This window comes from Mustela nivalis (genome assembly GCF_964662115.1).
Source record: "Mustela nivalis genome assembly, chromosome: 6".
NCBI lineage: Eukaryota > Metazoa > Chordata > Mammalia > Carnivora > Mustelidae > Mustela > Mustela nivalis.
In genome coordinates, this window is record NC_139025.1 from 77,025,192 (window position 1) to 77,045,545 (window position 20,354).

The 20,354-nt window shown below is 34.4% G+C and overlaps 1 protein-coding gene across 1 annotated transcript in view; it reads left to right on the forward strand.

The window, feature by feature from the left end:
- The window catches only part of TRPM7 (transient receptor potential cation channel subfamily M member 7), a 112,000-nt gene that overhangs the window by 83,428 nt on the left and 8,218 nt on the right, over positions 1-20,354 (forward strand). The window contains exons 28-38 of the mRNA XM_082734765.1: positions 2,459-2,555; positions 5,252-5,322; positions 7,454-7,488; positions 9,543-9,568; positions 11,876-11,926; positions 12,007-12,072; positions 12,643-12,926; positions 13,065-13,147; positions 13,451-13,656; positions 18,056-18,107; positions 18,207-18,313. Coding sequence (XP_082590891.1) covers positions 2,459-2,555; positions 5,252-5,322; positions 7,454-7,488; positions 9,543-9,568; positions 11,876-11,926; positions 12,007-12,072; positions 12,643-12,926; positions 13,065-13,147; positions 13,451-13,656; positions 18,056-18,107; positions 18,207-18,313 — 1,078 coding nt within the window. The remainder of the gene's footprint in view (positions 1-2,458; positions 2,556-5,251; positions 5,323-7,453; positions 7,489-9,542; positions 9,569-11,875; positions 11,927-12,006; positions 12,073-12,642; positions 12,927-13,064; positions 13,148-13,450; positions 13,657-18,055; positions 18,108-18,206; positions 18,314-20,354) is intronic.

Sequence of the window (20,354 nt, forward strand, 5' to 3'; positions counted from 1 at the left end):
AGGGCTTGATCCCAGGACCCTGGGATCATGACCTGAGCCAAAGGCAGAGACTTTAACCCACTGAGCCACCCAGGCGCCCCTTTCATTTCAACTTTTAAAATGTCTCTAAGCGTGTCACAGTGGCAGTTGAAAGAATTCTATCAGCACGTTCTCGTGGCATCATTTTGGTATAATGAAGCAGTTGGTGTACACAGGAAGTCATTTAGGATAAATGGATGTTCCTTAATGGGGAAGGGTATATGTGGAGGTTTCCCCACAGATTTCGCCTTTTAACAACGAACCTATTAAATGACCTTAAAGCCAGGACTATGCTAAAAATTTATGAATGGGCAAGTAACTTTCTGGTAAAAGCAAGAAGATACACATTTCTGTGAGGAGGCAGAAAACTGGTAGCTGTGTTTTGAATTAAACAATTTTGAGTAATTTACTTAGAGAAAAAGAACTCAAACTGTAATAATAGAATAATGAGCTCTAGCTCATGGTCATCTGAGACTTGGAGTTCTTGAATGTTTATGATTTATACACCCCTTGAAAATCAAATGAAAGCTATAGACCTTCTTCCCAGAAAAATGCACATACACAATATTTTTTCTGTTAAGGTATATGGAATTTTACAAATCACCAATCCTGCACTAGAATTTCTGTCACTAGAGTGAAACCGATATGTCATTGCATCGAATAGTATATATCAAGGAAAGCACTTAAATAAAACAAATAAAAAATAGCTAAAACTGGTTTCAAAAGAAACAAATCAGAAAAGAAATTGGAGTTGCTTTGTGACTACAGGTAAAAATGAGAGCACTCTCACTTGGCTGTATAAATCAGCTATATATGAAGAGCACAGAACATCAAAGGTAGAAAAGCCTAATTTTCTTGAGATGTAAGCTAAATCTACTTATTAAAAGTAATAGTTTATCATAGTAACATTTTAAAACTCATTGTTTCTGAAAGGTGGTAGAGGTTTGGGAATATTTTGAAGTTGCATAATAGTGTGTGACCTGTTTATAGTTGAAAACAGTATGAATGTATTGGATGTCCCCACATTAGTTTAATGCAGTTTGTTCATCCAGGAAAAAGTACAGGTAAAAAGAAGAAAGGAAGGGAAAACTAGACTATAAAATACTACTCAGGTAGAACAGTTGAAATAATGAAGATTTAGCTAAACATTTTGGTGACTCCAAAATAACCCTTCTGCAAATAAGAATTTTTTTTTAAGATTTTATTTATTTATTTGACAGAGAGAGAGATCACAAGTAGGCAGAGGAGCAGGCATAGGGGTGGTGGGGAAGGAGGGAAGCAGGCTCCCTGCTGAGCAGAGAGCCTGGTGTGGGGGCTTGACCCCAGGACGCTGAGATCATGACCTGAGCCGAAGGAAGAGGCTTAACCCATTGAGCCACCCAGCGCCCTACAAATAAGAATTTAATAAGAAGGATTGGATTAGAAATTGTTGAGAAGGAAGATGCTTTGTCAGTAAGTACAAATTGGATAATTGAGTAGAAAAAGTCTGTTTATGTTCTTTTTTTTTTTTTTTTAAGATTTTATTTACTTATTTGACAGAGAGCGAGCACAAGTAGGCAGAGTGGCAGGCAGAGGGAGAGAGAGAAGCAGGCTCTCCCCTGAGCCAGGAGCCTGATGGTGGGGCTCAATCCCAGGACCCTGGGATCATGACCTGAGCCAAAGGCAGTCCCTTAACTGACTGAGCCACCCAGATGCGCCTGTTTATGTTCTTCAGTCACTTCATAAGCTCAGATGAATTCTAACTTTAAACGTAAAAACTCAAATCATTTAAGAAAATAGAAATACTAAGTCAGTAAAATCAGGAGGACTTTCTAAACATTCAAGGAATTTACAATATTAAAGGAAGGATGTGAAGAGATTTAAGTACCAAAAAATGGAAATCATAGATAAGTCAAAGCAGATCTGGAAAAAATTGAAATGTGACATATAATAATCAAATAGATCTTTATTATATATGCAGCTCATATAATCAGTAAGAAAGCTACCCAAAACATTCCTTCTTTCCCATAAAAACCACTCTTCCACCCTCTAAACTGTTATAATCTGTCCATGTTGGTGTAAAATAGCTTTTTGATTTTTAGGTGAGCTGATAAATGTTTTATTATTTTCCCTACAGTTTTTCGTATTTTCCCCCAATTTTTTATGAAGTTGTATCACTATGAAAAACAATTCATTCAGATTGATTTATGGACAATAAGCAAGTAGGATATTTTGATGTAGTTTTTTAAGATTGTCATTGAAGAAAATTAACTGTGACCTTTTTGGTCACAGTTAATTTACTCTTCAATGTAATTTATTTTTTGGTGTAATTTACTCTTTGGTGTCCAGGTAGATTAAAGCATATTGAACTAAATAGATACAGAGACTCTTTTGCTACTTAGAACAGTTATTTGAAAATCAGTTTGATTGTTTTTAAATTGTGTATTTGTACAATATGCAGAATGATGTTCCTTCTGAAAACACTTTGAAACATGTGAGTTCTCATGGTGGATTTACTGAATGTCGCAAAACTTCTATTCCTCTTCATTCAGAACAAGGTAATTTCTGACTACGTGAATTATATTATTACCAAACATGCTCATTTAAGCTTTAAATGTATTTTATCTATGTCACACACCTGAAGAGTACATGTTTTCAAGAGTCAGAAGAGTCAGAAAGTGATGATTCTGGTCCATCACTGTTTCTTTAAGCTTGAATAAAATACATAATCCTAATATTCTTCTTTTTTTTTTTAAATTTTTTTAAACAAATTGTTCAGTACATAAAGATGAAATATATAAAGACTTAATTTTTAATGAACCTGCCGATTTTAACTTTTACAAGTGAATCTGTATTTTAATCTTTATAGTCATTTAGTCAAAATATTTTTCTAATTTAACTTTTAAAAATAGCTAATACATTTATTTGTTTCAGAATTGAAATACAAACACATTCAAGCAGTTTGAAAATAGCCTCTCATTTCAGCCTCACATGTAACCACTTTTATTTAACCTCTAGAGTTTCACACTTATGCATCTTATACGGCAGAAGTCTTTTCTTCCTCTCATTTTTTTAAATATTTTATTTATTTATTTGAGAGACGGAGATCACAAGTAGGCAGAGAAGCAGACAGAGAAAGAGGAGGAAGCAGGCTCCTGGGCTGAGTGGAGAGCCCGATGCTGGGCTCGATCTCAGGACCCTGGGATCATGTCCTGAGCTGAAGGCAGAGGCTTTAACCCACTGAGCCACCCAGGTGCCCCTCTTCCTTTCATTTTTACACGGAAAGTAACATATCATACATGCTGTTTTGTACCTTTAATTTTTCACTGGGTAATATAAAGGCCTGGGGATGTTTTCTTATCATACTTTGTTATGAATCAGTTATATATGCATATAAATTTATTAATCACCTTCTCGTTAATGTGCATATAATCTTTATAAGGTTCCTTAAGAAAAACATCACTACGATGTCCACCTGACCATCGTTTCCCTTTTCATTCTCTTTTGGTATAGATAAGTATCAACTTGGGTGTTTTCCAGGAATGCAAGTTGGTTTAACGTTAACATAAAAAATGTAATTGACGAGGGGTACCTGGCTGGCTCAGTCAGTAGAGCATATGACTCTTGATCTTGGGGTAGTGAGTTCAAGCCCCATGTTGGGTGTGGAACTCACATTAAAAAAGTACACACACACACATATACATATATATGTATATATATTTTATTTATCTCATTTTAAAATAATTATTTATTTGTGTGTGTATATATAATTGAGGCATGATAGTAATAGGTTAGAGGAGAAAAATCGTTTGTTCAGTAGCTACATAAAAGGCATTTGATGAAATTCTGCATCCATTCATTATTAAAACTAGCAAAGTTAGAATGAAGTTTCCTTAATATGAATAAAGGGTATCTATAAAAAGTTATCACAGATACCATATCTCATAATGATACATTGAAAGCCAGGTGGGGAATCAAGGCAGGGATTCTATTACCATTTCTATTTAACTTTGTAGCTGGAGAAATAAAGTAAGAAAAAGTAATGGTAGAAGGGTTAGGAGGGAAGAAATAAAACTCATTTTCAGTAACAGGGATATTATTTCTGGAGTTAGCACGCTTCTAATTTTGCATCCTCATATTTCAGTTTTAGACAATAACTTTTGACCTCCCAGTAAAGAAGGCAAGGATAGAACTCTTCCTTTCCTCTCTCTATTCCCCAAACACGCGTGCGCACACACACACACACACACCCACACACACATGAGTACATATACACACACATGTTTACTCTTTCCCACCAATATAGTCTTATTGTAATTTTGGCTAGATCAACACTAGATTCTCTGCTGTTTAACTACATTTCTTCAAGATACTTAGATACTTAATACATCTGTCAGTTTCGTTATCTTGAAAAAGTTTTGCCCAGACTCTTTTAATGAACTTAAATCTGACCTTTCCCCCACCTCTACATTTGGAATACAGGTTTTGTTCTAAGTTTCTCCATCACATTCATTCTGAGGTTTTTCTTTACTATATCATAAAATTGTGAAATCTGAGGTACTTTAGAATTTAACATCCTGGCTTTTTAAAATAGGCTTAGTTTTAAAGTTTATTTAGGATAAACAAACCCAGATATGATAAAGATGGCATCTAAAATCACAGGAGAAAAGATGAGGTGTTTTTTTCCCATTACTGTAAAATGATGTATGTATAAGATTATTAATTGCAATGTTGTAATGACAGGAATTGAAATCATACCAGATGTCCATCAATAGGAGTTTGGTTATTATTCTGTACTATTATTGTGTACCCATAGTATGAAATTCAGTATAGCATCAAAATAGAATAGAGAAATTTTCTGCGTACTGATAATGGAAAGATCTCCAAGCTTAAAGTTATAAAGCCAACAAGAAAAAAACCCAAATATATAATAAATATCATCCTACCATTTATGGTTTAAAAAATGATAGGTGTGTACACACACAAAATATTCATGGTAGGATATACAAGAAATGGAAATACGAAGAGTAAAACTTTTTCCTTCATACTCTTTTTTACTGCCTTTTTACAAAAATAAATAATTTTGATGTCCAGTAAAAAGACCTCTGGCCTTACGCAGTTCTTATCATCAGCAATGTTGGGGAGATGATAAATTATCTTAAGAAAGTTAAAATGTGTAGAAACACTTGTGTTTGGTTGTTAATATTAAAATAATTTTTAGTTTTGTAACGTATGTTTTAAATTTTTCTTCAAGTGGAAAGTAGCAGTAGAAGGCCATCTACACAAGAAACTCATGAAGTAGATTCCAAAGCAGCTTTACTACCGGTTTGTACATTTCAATTAAATAAATGTGTATTTTAAGGTACATATATTTAAGTATTTAGGTATATATGTATGTATTATTATTTTTATACTTTTATGTATTTCATCATGATAAATGTAGTCTTTAATCCCTACCCCCTATTTATCCCAGCCTCCCTCCCATCTTCCTTCTTCCCAAATCATTAGTTATTCTCTATAATTAGAGTCTTGTTTTGTCTATCTATGTTTTTGTTTTTTTTTCTTTGCTCATTTATTTTGTTTCTTAATTCCACATATGAGTAATCGTACAGTATGTGTCTTTCTCTAACTTATTTCACTTAGAGTTATACTCTCTAGCTCTATCCATGTTGTTACAAATGGCAAGGTTTTATTTTTTATGAGTAAATAATATTCCATTGTATATATACCATATCTTCTTTATCCATTCATCTATCACTGGACATTGGGCAGCTTCCATTGTTTGGGTGGTATAAATAATGCTGCAGTACACATAGGAGTGCATATATTCCTTTGAATTAGTGTTTTGTATTTTTGGCTAAATACCCAATAGTGCAGTTACTACATCAGGGGGTAGTTCTATTTTTAGCTTTCTGAGTAACCTCTGTACTGTCTTCCACAGTGTCTGTGTCAGTTTGCATTCCCACCAGCAGTACAAAAGAGTTCTTTTTTCTTCACATTTTTGCCAACACTTGTTTCTTAATGTTTTTGATTTTTGGCCGTGCTGACAGATGTGATGTGATACCTCATTATAGTTTTGGTTTGCATTTCCCAGTTGATGAGTGATGTTGAGCATCTTTTCATGTGCCTGTTGGCCATCTGTATGTCTTTGGAGAAATGTCTTCTCATGTCTCCTGCCCATTTTGATTGGATTATCTGTTTTGGGGCTGTTGAGTTGTATGTCTGTGTATATTTTGGATGCTAACCCTTTATCAGTTATGTCATTTGCAAATACATTCTCCCATTCCATAGGTTGCTTTATAGTTTTGTTGATTGTTTCCTTTGCTGTGCAGAAACTTTATGATGTAGCCCTAGTAGTTTATTTTTGCTTTTATTTCCCTTGCCTCAGGAGATAGATCTAGAAAAATGTTGCTACAGCCAGTGTCGGATTACTGTTTGTGCAGTAGTTAGAAAATTTTAAAGAAAAGTTTATGCAAAAGAAAGAAAGGCAGGAATCCCTTGTTTGTACTGGAACTAATTATATGAAGTCGTTACCAGCCAGCTGAAGTAATATTTGATTTTACAAACACTCTTTAAAAGCATTACTCTGGCAAGCAAGACAAATAGCTTGGGAAAAAGCAGAAAAATTGCTCCTTTACTCAGTCAAGTATAGAAACCACTACTCAAAATTTTTCTGGGTCATCAAGAAATGTTAACTTACATTCTTCTATAAGGAGATAGATAATATTATTGAAAATCCTGTTATCAAAAAATTATTTCAATGAGGAAGGGGAGTTAGTGAACACAGTAAAAGAAAAGATACTATTCAAAAATTTCTCGAAAATTAGAAAAAAAATCTAGAATAAAAAGGAACTCATTGGGAAATATGATAACATAGATCAAGTATAGCTGAATAATTACTAAATTGGATCAGAACATGCAATTATGATTTTATTTAGTCCTATTTCCAACTTGCTGTTGAATAAATTTATTCAAAGATCTACTTTGATACTTTAGTTATACAGTTAAAATTGGATGAAAAATCTACAGAATAAAAACAATACAAACATATATAGAAAAGAGCTTCAGTGAAATATGCCTACATGTTTTTGAAATTTGTTTATAGTGTGCATGATTTTAATTTTACTCTTTAGGTTTTGTTGTGTTTTTCTTTTGACAGTGGGCACATATTATTTAAGAATATAAATTGTCATCAGAGGAAAACTAGCCAGACTGCAATTATGTTGTAATAAACAACAGTCATGAAATTCTTTATTCTGTCTTGTGGAGTGGCCTTAGGGAAGTTATATCCATTTATTATTTTATTAGATCATTTGTATGAAAGTCCTTACTTCACATTAATTTTTCAGCCTTTATTCTTAAAACATAGTGTAGGAAACAAAACAGGGTTAACCATTTATGCTTCATCTAAAGATTTTTTTCTTTAACCTTTGTTTTGTGTTTGTTTTGACTAAAGGATTGGTTACAAGATAGACCATCAAACAGAGACCTGTAAGTAAGCCTTTTCTTAATAACCTGAAAGTATCATAGTTATTGGATGTTGTCTTTTTTCTGTTCTTTGTGCCATTTCTTAAAATACTGCTTTATATATGGATGATTTGTTTTATTACTATTTTTAAAAGATTTAAATTTATTTGATAGGGGGAATGAAAGAGAGAGCACAAACCAAGGGGAAGGCAGAGGGGAGAAGCAGGCTCCCTGCTGAGCAGGGAGCCCAGTGTGGGTCTCAGTCCCAGGCTGGGATCATGACCTAAGCTGAAGCTCAAATTGCTTAACCAATTGAGCCACCCAGGCATCTGATGATTATTTATTTTAGTGCCTTTTGTCTCTACATAGAAGAGATTGGGAAAACTCATTTTTTATGAGTTAATGTATACATTTTAGTTATTTTGTATAGTTACACTGTTATTATAGCCATACTGTAATTACTACTCTACATTGTATCTTCCTTATGATGATACAATTATGATTTTATTTAGTCCTATTTCCAACTTGCTATTGAATAAATTTATTCAAAGATCTACTTTGACACTTAGCTTTGCAGTTGGCTGACTTCTGTGCCCATCATAAGCAACAAGCCTTGCATCTGCTTTTGGAAAGATAATTAGAGTAGTAATTACACAGTATACATTGGAAAGTCTGCATATAGGGAGATCCATGACAAAGCTGACATGGTAATCCAGAATCCAAAGTAGAAACAAAAGGCAATCTGATAGGTAATCATCCCAGCAAAGTAAAGAATTTTAGTACAGATTAAGCATAAAGATAAAGAATCAAAGATAATCTATGTGTTTCCAGCCTAAGAATTAGTATTATAGAATTCTAAAGAACATTAAAAAAAAAAAAAAAGTCCTCATGTTTTGATGCCCATTTAATACAGGACACATGGTTGAGTTACTTTCGTATATGGGCTATCTGAGAAAGAAATTATATATTCCACGGTGTTCCCTATTTTCTTCTATCTCCCAGAAATATATGTGAATATATAGAGAAAAAAACCAGATGCCACATGGATATGCAATATTTGGGTTCTTTGGATATTCCGGGCTTGCATGGCATTCGGAAGACCAATCTGTAGTTAGAACTCTTCAAAGTGTATGGTCTTTTATAACCAAAACCGTAGGATGTAAATGCAAAATAGGTACTTGAAGTTAACATTCACTCAGCTAAGAAAAGAATCTCATAGAATGTTGAACCATAGCAATACCCAGAAAGGTGGAGTTGGTTAGCACTCTGGTTCCTGAGAATAGAGTAGTTCATTAGCAAGGGGATGAGGGTGGGGTCAAAATACTTAGTATGCTAAAATATTTATTAAGGTGAAAATTAGTGGGAAACATCAGGATCACATCCAAGGTAAGAACTAGAAAGCGATGCAGAAGTTCCCTACTTCAGAGGACCTTTCTGAATCTGGTCTTTTGAGTCCTGAGCAAGGCCTCAAAGCAGTATGATGGGAAAGCTAAGTGTCTAACCCATTTGTTGGATTCTTAATGCATTCTCCTTTCTATTATACCTGTCTGATTTGCATTGGAGTTCATGGAATTAATAGACCCTCCACTTGGTATCAGTTTATGTTGTTCTAACTAAATATATTCAATATTGGAAAAAAATTTTTCAACATTATAAATTAAGCTATGCCAAATGATGGCTGCTTGCTGTTCTCTCAGTTCTTTGCCCATCAATTCTGTTGGAAGTATTTTTAGAATTTTGCAGTTATTTCAAGGCGTTCTTAATCTCCATGAATAGAGAAATCATGGAGCAATTTATTAGTACTGGAACCTTCAGTTTGGCGGCAAACCACTAATAATATTTATGTAAGCATAAATTGGAGGTACAAGTTGATAAAGTATGTGTATATTGACATTCATATCTGTGTATGAATTTGACATTGGCTTGAGGGAAATGGTATATACTCAAACAAAAGTGAGTTTGGATCTCAGAATTACTCTATTAGTATTCTATTAAATAATCATAATAACTATAAAATAAAAAATTGTGGTAGCCAAAACAAAAATTATGTTACAACTTATATTTTTGGTTTTCTTTAGGCCAACTGAAGAAGGAACATTAAATGGTGAGTCCATGTGATAGATTTAATGTGAAAAAATGAGGATTATATGTGATCTGTTATAGCAAATACCTCATTCTAGCCAAGAAACATTAGACTTCATGTTTGAAAGAGCCAAGGTAGTAAAAATTTCTTCCCTCAGCTAGTTTTTCTTCTGGCAGCTTCACAAATACATGAACTCTCCATGTAAATACTACCATGTCTTTACTGTCACCCCACCCCCCTTCATCCCTGTGACATAGTCTGCACTTTACCTTGTAGTCCCTGTTTTAGTGAATGATACTCTTTCAGACAGTTGGGTCAAACCCAAGGAGGAGTTATTCCTGACCCCCTTGACCTTGTACTCACCTTTTAAATATCTCTAGAATCCATCTTCCAGTATACATCATACTGCTGCTTTCCTTTCGCCCCCTTCATCCTTTTTTAAACCTTTTACTGAAGTATATAGCATGCATACAAAAAAGTAGAGATAAACCTCCACTTCAGTGAATTCTCACTAGGTGAGTATATCCATGTAATTAGCACCAAGATCACAAAACAGCTTCTCATGTCCTCTTCTTGCTGAAATCTCTGCCCCTAAATAACACAGTGTATTACTTTTGTCTGTGTCTATGGAATCATAAAGCGTGTACTTTTTTGTCTGGCTTTTTCCTCCTAACACATGTTTGTGAGATTCATCAGTATTTTTGTGTGTAGAGGTAGTTGGTACATTGTCATTACTACATAGTATTTCCTTGTGTGAACAAATCCATTCTGTTATTTGATGGGTGTTTTAGTAGCTTCCACTGTATGATTATTATGAATAGTGCTGTAGTGAGCATTCTTGTCCATGTTGTTTGATAAACATAGGTATTTTCTGTTGGGCATGTACCTGGGAATAGACTTAATAGGTTGTAGGGTATATATTTGTTCACATTTAGTAGGTAGTGCCACGTAGGTTTTTTTCTTTTTTAAACTATGTTATATTAGTCACCATACAGTACATCATTAGTTTTTGATGTAGTTTCCCTGATTCATTGTTTACGTATAACACCCAGTGCTCCATGCAATACGTGCCCTCCTTAATACCCATCACTGTAGGTTTTTAAGAGTTGTGCCAGTCAGGTTCCCTTGCATTCTGTCTTCTGTGCTGCCACCAGACTGAATCTCTTCTGCTTTACATTTCCCCCCTGTCATTCCTTCCTTAACATGGCATATTTGATTCCTAACAATTAGGTATTCCCTGATTCTGTAGCTTTATTTCCTGTAGGTATGCCTGTACTCTTGCTCATTAATTTGTAGTCTTGGTTACATATCCAGGTACTTGTGGAGAATCACTTAATGCCAACACATAACTACAGAATTAGAATATTTTGGAGTGATATCTGGGCAGGTGCACATTGAAAAAGCCCCACAGGTGATTCTGATTTATATTTATTATAAATTTATATATTATATAACATTTATATATAAAATTATTATTGAAAACTGCTGTTCTAGTCATACTAAACAGCTTGCAGTTTCTCAAGTATAGCATGCGCTTTAACAATTCCATGCCTTTGCAGATGTTGCCGTGACCACACCACTGCCTTCCAAACTACACTCGTTTTGCGCTTCTCTTTTCTGAGACATTCTTCAACCTTCTTTCAAGCAGGAGGCATTTGGTACCCCTCCTCTAAAGTCCTATTAGTATATATACATCATATATACACGTGTATATGCTATAGTCCGTATATATGTATATATTATATATATAATGTGTGTATTTTATAGTTACTACGTGTATTAAAAATGTTGACTTCTTCTCTTGCAAGACAGTATTTTCTTTTTCATTTATAGTCTAAAAACTTAACACATAGCAGATTCAGTTTATTCCCATTCTCCATATTATGATTAAAAAGTGAAGTCCTCAAATACATTTAAATATGGAGCAGGGGGTTTTGGAGTATGTTTCATATTCCAGAATTCATCTTCTTATGGTCAGCCCACTTAAATTGGTTTCTTGGCTATAGACCCCACCTCCTAAAGGTTGAAAACTAAAAGATATTTTTCTTTTTGACCAGGGGAGTATAGGAAGAATACAGTTTATGACAGGAGAGTATCAAACGTGCTTTTTTTTCTTTTCAGGTATCCCAGTGCACAGTTAGGACTAATCTGGCATAATAAAAAAAGAGTAATATAGCAAACATACGATGAATATATTTTACTGTTTTTTTCTGTTTTTGAGAAAAGAGCTTACATGAAGGAACTTAGGATGATTATAAGAGAATAAGCAAAAATTTATGCCACATTAGTACTTTTAAAAGGGTTCCATTTGTTTATTTACCATTTTAGGTCTCGCTTCTCCATTTAAACCAGTTATGGATACAAATTACTACTACTCAGGTCAGTACTATTAAAAACAAAATTTGAACAATATTTGAAGCTTTTAGGGATTTCATTATTTTTCTCTCATTTTTGTGCAGCTGTGGAAAGAAATAATTTGATGAGATTATCCCAGAGCATTCCATTTACTCCTGTGCCTCCAAGAGGTAAATCTTAAAAGAAGTGAAAGGGAAAATAAACCTTTTATTAATAATGTGATATTTAACTATTGTATAGAACATGGGTGATGATGGAAGGGTCACATTAAATATCAATCACATATAAATTTTAATTAGCAAGAGTCAAGTATGTTTTAAATAGAAGAAGGAGTCATCAGAATTGTTAGATTTCTCTGTTTCTGGCTTATCCAGAAGTAATAGTGTATTCTAATTCAGCAAGGTTCTTAATCCATTGTCTAGTAAAGAAAGCATGGATAATTTGACATCACAGGGTTTGTGGAACATTTGCTTTCTTAAAAAGTTTTTCTTGAAAATGTTCATAATTTCAAAAATGCTTATCATTACTAAATACACATGAATTTTAGAGATATTAGTAGATTGTTGATTTCTGAGAATTTGTTGCCCTTAAACTTCCTTTATAAAATGACAAACAACTTTGTCCAGTTCACTTTCTGTTCCTTACTTAATCTTAAAAAAGATAACTTGCTAATTTTTGTTCACTTTGTCATTTTAAAGGAGTCATAATTTGACCTCAGAATGTGTCCATTCATCTTGCAGGTGAGCCTGTCACAGTATATCGCTTGGAAGAAAGTTCACCCAGTATACTGAATAACAGCATGTCTTCTTGGTCACAGCTTGGCCTCTGTGCCAAAATAGAGTTTTTAAGTAAAGAGGAGATGGGAGGCGGTTTACGGAGAGCTGTCAAAGTACAGTGTACCTGGTCAGAACATGATATCCTCAAATCAGGTCATCTTTATATTATCAAATCTTTTCTTCCTGAGGTGGTTAACACATGGTCAAGTATTTATAAAGAAGATACAGTTCTGCATCTCTGTCTCAGAGTAAGTGCTAGTGAATGCGAAACAGTGGAACATTATTTGAGGTTCATCTTTTCACTTCTAAAGTTTGTTAAACCAATAAGATCTTAGTTTCAGTGTTCAACAAGGTGTTTTTTGTGTGTTGTTGTTGTTGTTCTGTAGGAAATTCAGCAACAGAGAGCAGCACAGAAGCTCACATTTGCCTTCAACCAGATGAAACCCAAATCCATACCATATTCTCCAAGGTAAATCTTGAAATATTTCTTAACATCTTTTGGTTTTATGTGGGTAGCATAAAACCAAAGAACCATAGTTCTTTTTGACCTTCATTATTAATGCTGAATATTTAATTATTTACCCATTTTAAAGCTCAATTATAATTTTGTTCTAATTTATTTAATTATTAATTAACTATTATAGTTAAAATAGTTAAATATAGTTAAAAATTCAACTATTTAAATTATTTAAAGCTACTTAAATTTAAATAGCTAGAAATTTATTAATTATAAAACTATTAATATCTAATCTATTTAACTATTTTTTATCAGGTTCCTTGAAGTTTTCCTGCTGTATTGCCATTCAGCAGGACAGTGGTTTGCTGTGGAAGAATGTATGACTGGAGAATTTAGAAAATACAACAATAATAATGGTGATGAGATTATTCCAACTAATACACTGGAGGAGATCATGCTAGCCTTTAGCCACTGGACTTATGAATATACAAGAGGGGAGTTACTGGTACTTGATTTACAAGGTAAATTTATTAAAGAATTGCTAAAGTGAAATTGTACAGTAGATTCTCACCTAATCGTATGTTATGAATGATAAACAGAAATCTACTGACTTATAGACAGGTAAAACCATGGGTCAGTAACGAAGCTATTACTAAAAAGTGAGTAACAGCCATAGCATATAGCCATCAGGGCCCTGAATAGTGGCATCTTGTTATTTCAATTGTTATTTAGGTAATACGGATGTTTTGATAAGCAAAAACATATGCAATCCACTATTCTACTCTTAGATGTGTATATAGCCCCAGTCTTTCTTTTTTTTTTTTTTTTTAATTAAGATTTTATTCATTTATTTGACAGAGAACACAAACAAGGGGTAGGGCAGGGAGAGGGATAAACAGCCTTCCCCTGCTGAGCAGAGAGCCTGGTGTAGGGCTCGATCCCAGGATCCTGGGATCATGATCTGAGCCAAAGGCAGATGCTTAACCAATTGAGCCAACCAGGCACCCCATAGCTTCAGTCTTTTAAAATTATAAAGAGGGGGCTCCTGGGTGGCTCAGTGAGTTAAAGTCTCTGCCTTCGGCTCAGGTCATGGCCTCAGGGTCCTGGGATCGAGCCCCACTTCAGGCTCTCTGCTCAGCAGGGAGCCTGCTTCCTCCTCTCTCCCTGCCTGCCTCTCTGCCTACTTGCAACCTCTGTCAAATAAATAAATAAAATCTTTAAAAAAAAAAGTTATAAAGACTTTTTTTTTGAAACAGTAACAAGTGTATCTGTTGTTCCTGATGTTTATGTTCTATATTATTGTGACTTAAACTACCTAAATACTTAGTGGATTAAAACAACCATTTTATTTGCTTACAGTTCTTTGGTTCAGGAATTTGGATGGGACATAGTGAGGATGGCTTATCTCTGCTATCTTCTCAGAGGGTTTGAATGGTTAGAGTGTAAGCATGGACAGCTTGCTGGAGTCAAATGTCTGAGGTTTCTGTTCATTGACATCTGAATCCCTCAGTTCACCATGTGATATCTCCCTGTGGCTATTTAACTGGGGACTTTCTTATAGCATGGTAGTTTCAGGTAGTTAGACTTTTACATAGCAGCTAGCTTCCTCCAGAGAGAAGGCAGTAACCCTTAGGACTAGGTCCAGAACTGGTGCAGATCTCTTCCTCTGCATTTTATAGTCCAGGTGATAAGGATAACTCAGATTCAAGAGGTGGTGAATGGCTTCTGAGTAAGTACTACTTCTTGAGTAAAGTAGCATGTATACAAAGAAGGAAAAAGTGATCATAACCGTTTTTGCAGACAGACTCTCATACAGGTAAAAGGGGATAAAAAGCAGAAATTGTGGTTTGCAGAGGGCCAATTTGCTTACAATAATGTCTGAAGCTTCACAACAGGGTCAAAGGAAAGTAAAATTTTATGACCAGCTCTGCCTGAGTGGTACTTTCACATGATAGCTTCCATAATTTGTTTTTGCTTAAAGAGCAGCCTTAATTTCAAATGTCAACACAGACCAGATTTCAAAATCACAAAGATGATTTAGAATGTTTATCACTTGATGGCTTTTTTATTATAGACAATAAGTCACAAATATCAAGGATTGTGCTGAAAAGCAAATGGCATTGATTCAAGCTCAAAAAAGAAAATCTGTGTAAAAATAACTATCCTTTTTTTAGTAGATCACCATTTTATATAACTGATTTAGTAGTATATATAGTGACAACTAGTATATATTATTAGGTGGGTCAATCCAGTTAAGTAAAAAGGATCTTCAAGTTTATTTATTTATTTTTTTAAAGATTTTATTTATTAGAGATCACAAGTAGGCTGAGAGGCAGGCAGAGAGAGAGGAGGGAGCAGGCTCGCCACTGAGCAGAGAGCCCAATGCGGGGCTCGATCCCAGGACCCCGGGATCATGACCCGAGCTGAAGGCAGAGGCTTTAACCCACTGAGCCACCCAGGCGCCCCTTAAAGTTTATCCTTAAATAAGTATCATTTAATTATCTTCAAACATGCATAGGAGGTAAAGCCAAACTGATTTTGTCTGAAACAGTTAATTTGAAAGATAAGAGTTAGTGTGCTAGGCTGGGTCATTTAGTAGGACTTGCAGCTCTTTTTTTTTTTTTTTTTTAAGATTTTATTTATTAATTTGAGAGAGAGTGTGTGTACAAGCGGGGAGGGGACAGAAGGTAATGGAAGCAGGGAGCCCAACACAGAGTTCCGTCCCAGACCCCCAAGATCATGACCTGAACTGAAGACAGACACTTAACCAATTTAGCCACCCAGGCACCCTAGGACTTGGCAACTCTTGATCACAGCATCATGAGTTCAAGCCCCACGTTGAGAGTAGAGCTTACTTTGAATAAATAAAAAGATGGAAGTTCTTTTTAATAGGCAAAGTAGTTGTGTTGTTCTTTACATCATTAATATGTTCCTGAAGCCATTTTTCTTAGGAATATTTGACACAGTTACTACAGACAAGTTAAGCACTATAGAAATACATAAAGATCAGTTTTCCATCTTTACTGTTTTCTCTACCTCTGTGAAGACAAATACACAGAGGCTTTGTTTTTTCCTTACCATTTTTTTTGTCTTTTTCTTAAGAGAGAGCGGAAGTGGGGAGGGGCAGAGGGAAAGAAAGGATCTTCAGCAGGCTCCATAGTGTGGACCCCAACTCGGGGCTCAATCTCACGACCCTGAGATCATGACCTGAGCTGAAATCAAGAGTTGGACATTTCTGACTGAGCTACCCAGGCACTCCTTTCTTTCTTATTTTTAAATCATTTTATTTTGTTTTGTGTTGTGATTTTCCTCCAACTAGGATGATGCTGTGTGTGTTTGTGTGTGTGTGTATTTTACTTGTTTTTGTTTTTTTTTTTCCTAACAGTATATCATGGGTATCTTCTGGGTCATTACTGATAAATCTAAGTTATTCCTTTTAATATCTGCATAACTTATAGAGGAGTGACATGATTAACTCTTTTTTTATTTTGTTTTGTTTTTTGGTACTACAAATAATGCTGCAACAAGCATACTCATGGACTACTACTTTTATTTCCATGACATAGATTCTTGAATTGGCTTAGTAAGAAGAGTTGAGTGCAATTTTTAAAAACTATTTGAGAGAGAGAGAGACAGAGCACGAGCAGGGGGCTAGGGTAGAGGGAGAAGCAGACTCCCTGCTGAACAGGGAGACTGATGCAGGACTCAGTCCTAGGAGCCTGAGATCATGACTTGAGCCAAAAGCAGAAGGCTAATTAATTAACTGAGCCATCCAGGCACCTCTAGATAAGTGCAATTTTAATAGCTGCTGTTGAGTTACTTTTCTAAAAGGGTAAGAGCTCTGGAATTCATATGTAAGACTTGATGTGAGTGCCCATTTCTCCACAGATGACTTTTTTTTTTTTTTTTAAGGATTGATTTATTTATTTATTTATTTATTTATTTATTTATTTGAGAGAGAGAGAGAGAGGAGAGGAAGGGTAGTGGGAAGAGGAGAGAGTCAAGCCGACTCGGCAGACTCTGCATTGAGCATGGAGCCAACAGGATCTCACAATCCTGAGATCAGGACCTAAGCTAAAACCAAGAGCTGGATGCTTACCTGTCTGCACTACCCAGGTGCCCCTCCAGTATTGAATATTCTTAATCTTTGCCAGTCTGATAAGTAGTAGGTCAGTACATAGTCTTTATTTATATGAATAAATAGATAAAAGAAACTGAAAATATTTAACTACACTTTTAATACCGCTGGGAAAGGATGAAGGTAAAGGAAGATGTTTGCAATCTTATTCTTCATGTAACCTGAATCTTGCAAGAAGATATATTCATGTGTTAATGTATGAGTTTTAAATATCCAAAACATTTAAAAATGGCCTATAAATTACCTAATTGTTCTTTGCTAACTAAATTGAAAAAAGGGATGGGGCACCTGGGTGACTCAGTTAAGAATCGGACTCTTGATTTCAGCTCAGGTCATGAGATGGAGCCCTGCATCCAGCTCTGTGCTCAGTGAGGAGTCTGCCTGAGGATTCTCTTCCTCTCCCTCTCCCTCTCCTTGCATTTGCTTGCTCTCTCTCTCTCTCAAATAAATAAATCTTTAAAAAGGTGGGATCTCGAGATCATGTAGACCTTTTTTTTAACATAAGTAGGTGTTTATTTGCAACTTTGTCCCTGTTTGCATCACAAGCAAGTGCCATTGACCAACTTTTGACAATTAACTCTATTCCTGATGTAGGAGCTGTTTGTCTTTGGTACAGTGTTAAGGACATAAGTCAGATTATGAAATAACAAGAGAGAAAACTACAGGCTTGAATAGTTTAACATCATATATGTTTGATGCTGTAAAATCTCATAACTTTTCATTATGCAAATGTCAGTGTTTATATCATATAAATTGTCTTTTTTTTATATATACATATCAAGGTGTGGGTGAAAATTTGACTGATCCATCTGTGATTAAAGCAGAAGAAAAGAGGTAATAAATTTTAATTTCGTTAAGATACTTTATAATTTCAAACTCTACATTTGTTTGCATCAACTACCTTTTTTTTTTTTTTAACTACCAATTCTGCAGATCCTGTGATATGGTTTTTGGCCCAGCAAATCTAGGTGAAGATGCAATAAAAAACTTCAGAGCAAAACATCACTGTAATTCTTGTTGTAGAAAGCTTAAACTTCCAGGTAAACATTTTCTTAACCAGTCTAATTTATAAGTTGTTAGGAAATTTGGTTACTACTATACTTCAAGGGCACAAATACACATTATTTAACAAATGGATCTATGCTTTCTTTAATTGCTTATAAAAGTACAAAGTTCATTGATTTAATACATATTGATTATGTGTCTGTTGGATGCCAAGAATTGTACTAGATTTGACAATACGATAGTGAACCAGACAAATGCCCTCTATGGAATTTAGTCAAATCTTTAATACTGACAGGATTAACAGGGAGGGATAGGACTGTATAAATGCCCAACAGAAAAACTAGAACAGATAAGCAAATCACTTAACACAAACTTAAGAGGTTGGGGAATCCTACCTGGGGAACTGACAGATTGCCTAAAATTGAAGGTTAAATCGACTTTCAAGTTAGCCTGGCAGAGTTGGAGAAAGAGTAGTCTGTGAAGCAGGAACAGATATATTCTCTCAGGATTGTAATTTTTTATATTTAAAGAATTACAAATTATGATTGAATCTAAGAGCACAAACCAGTGGTTCTCACCCTGTGGTGTGCATCAGCATCCTTGTGGAACTTCTTAAAAATTATAGGTCTCTGGGACTCACCCTTGAATTGTATTTTTTAAAGTCCCTGTCATTATGACCAATAATGCAATAGTTAGAACCAGACTACATGGTTCCAGAAAGTACCTATATTATAGAGGTGTAGTTTTTGTTTGCTTATTTGTCTGAGGATTAAATGAGTTGATATTTGTGAAGTATTTAGAACAGTGCCAGGCATAGAGTAAGCATGTAAATGGTATGTCTTTTAACTTCTTAGTTGTTCATTATGAGTATACAAGAAATACCATTAATTTTTATGTTTGTTTTTTATTTATTGACTTGTATCCTGCAACCTTTCTAAACTCACTTAATTCTAGGAGTTGTTTTTGTTTTGTTTTATAAACTCCCTGAAATTTTCTGTATAGATAGTAGAGACAGTTAAATTATTTCCTTTCCAACCTACATACCTTTTTTTTCTTTTTCTTGACTTTTTGGCCTGGCAAGGAATTCTAGTACAGAGTTGAATAGGAACAGTGAGAGTAGACTCTGCTTTGTTCCCAATCTTAAAGGGAAAGTGTTCAGTCCTCCACCATTAACATGATGTTAGCTTGTAAGGGTTTTGTAGATGTACTTCATGAGGTTGAGAAAATTTTCTTCTACTTGTTTCTTGAAAATGCTTATCCTGAATGGTGTTTAATTTTGTCAGGTTTTTTTGGTTTCTTTTTTTGACGTCTATTTATATGGTCATTTGTTTTTTCTTCATTAATAGGTTAATATTACATTGTATTGCATTGATTTTTGAAATGTTGAACCAGTCATTCAGGACAAACTGCTTTGTCATGATATATTATCTTTTTTTATGTATTGTTGAACTCTGTTTGCTCATATTATGTTGAGGCTTTTTCATCTGTGCATAAATAATATTCTTATATGTTTCTTTTACCTTGTACTGTCTTTTGGTATCAGGATAATACTGACCTTAAAAATAAGTTAGAAGTTTGCATACTTCTTTTGTTGTGGAGAGTAGATTGTTTAGAATGTATACTCTCCCCCTTTTAAATGTTTGATAGAATTGCCTGGTGAAGCCATCTCATGTAAAGTTCTTTGTCAGATTGTTTTAAATAAGTTTAATTTTTTAGGCAGATATATGACTATTGGGGTTATCCTTTTTTTTTTTTTAGTCAGTTTTAGTAGTTTGTGTCTTTTAAGGAATTGGCTTATTTAATTGTCAAATTTATGGGCATAGGATTATTTATATACTAATCTTATATTTTTAATATTTGGGGTCTCTTGAATCCTCTGTTATTATGGTAATTTGTCTTTTTAGTTTCTTGGTTATTCTGGTTACAGTGTCAATTTTATTGATACTTTGAAAGAATGAACTTTTCATTGTTCTACTCTACTTTCTGTTTTCAATTTTACTGATTTATTCTCTTTATTATTTCTGCTTTTCTGCTGGCTTTCATTTAGTTTGTTCTTTCTCTCATTTGTTAAGGAAA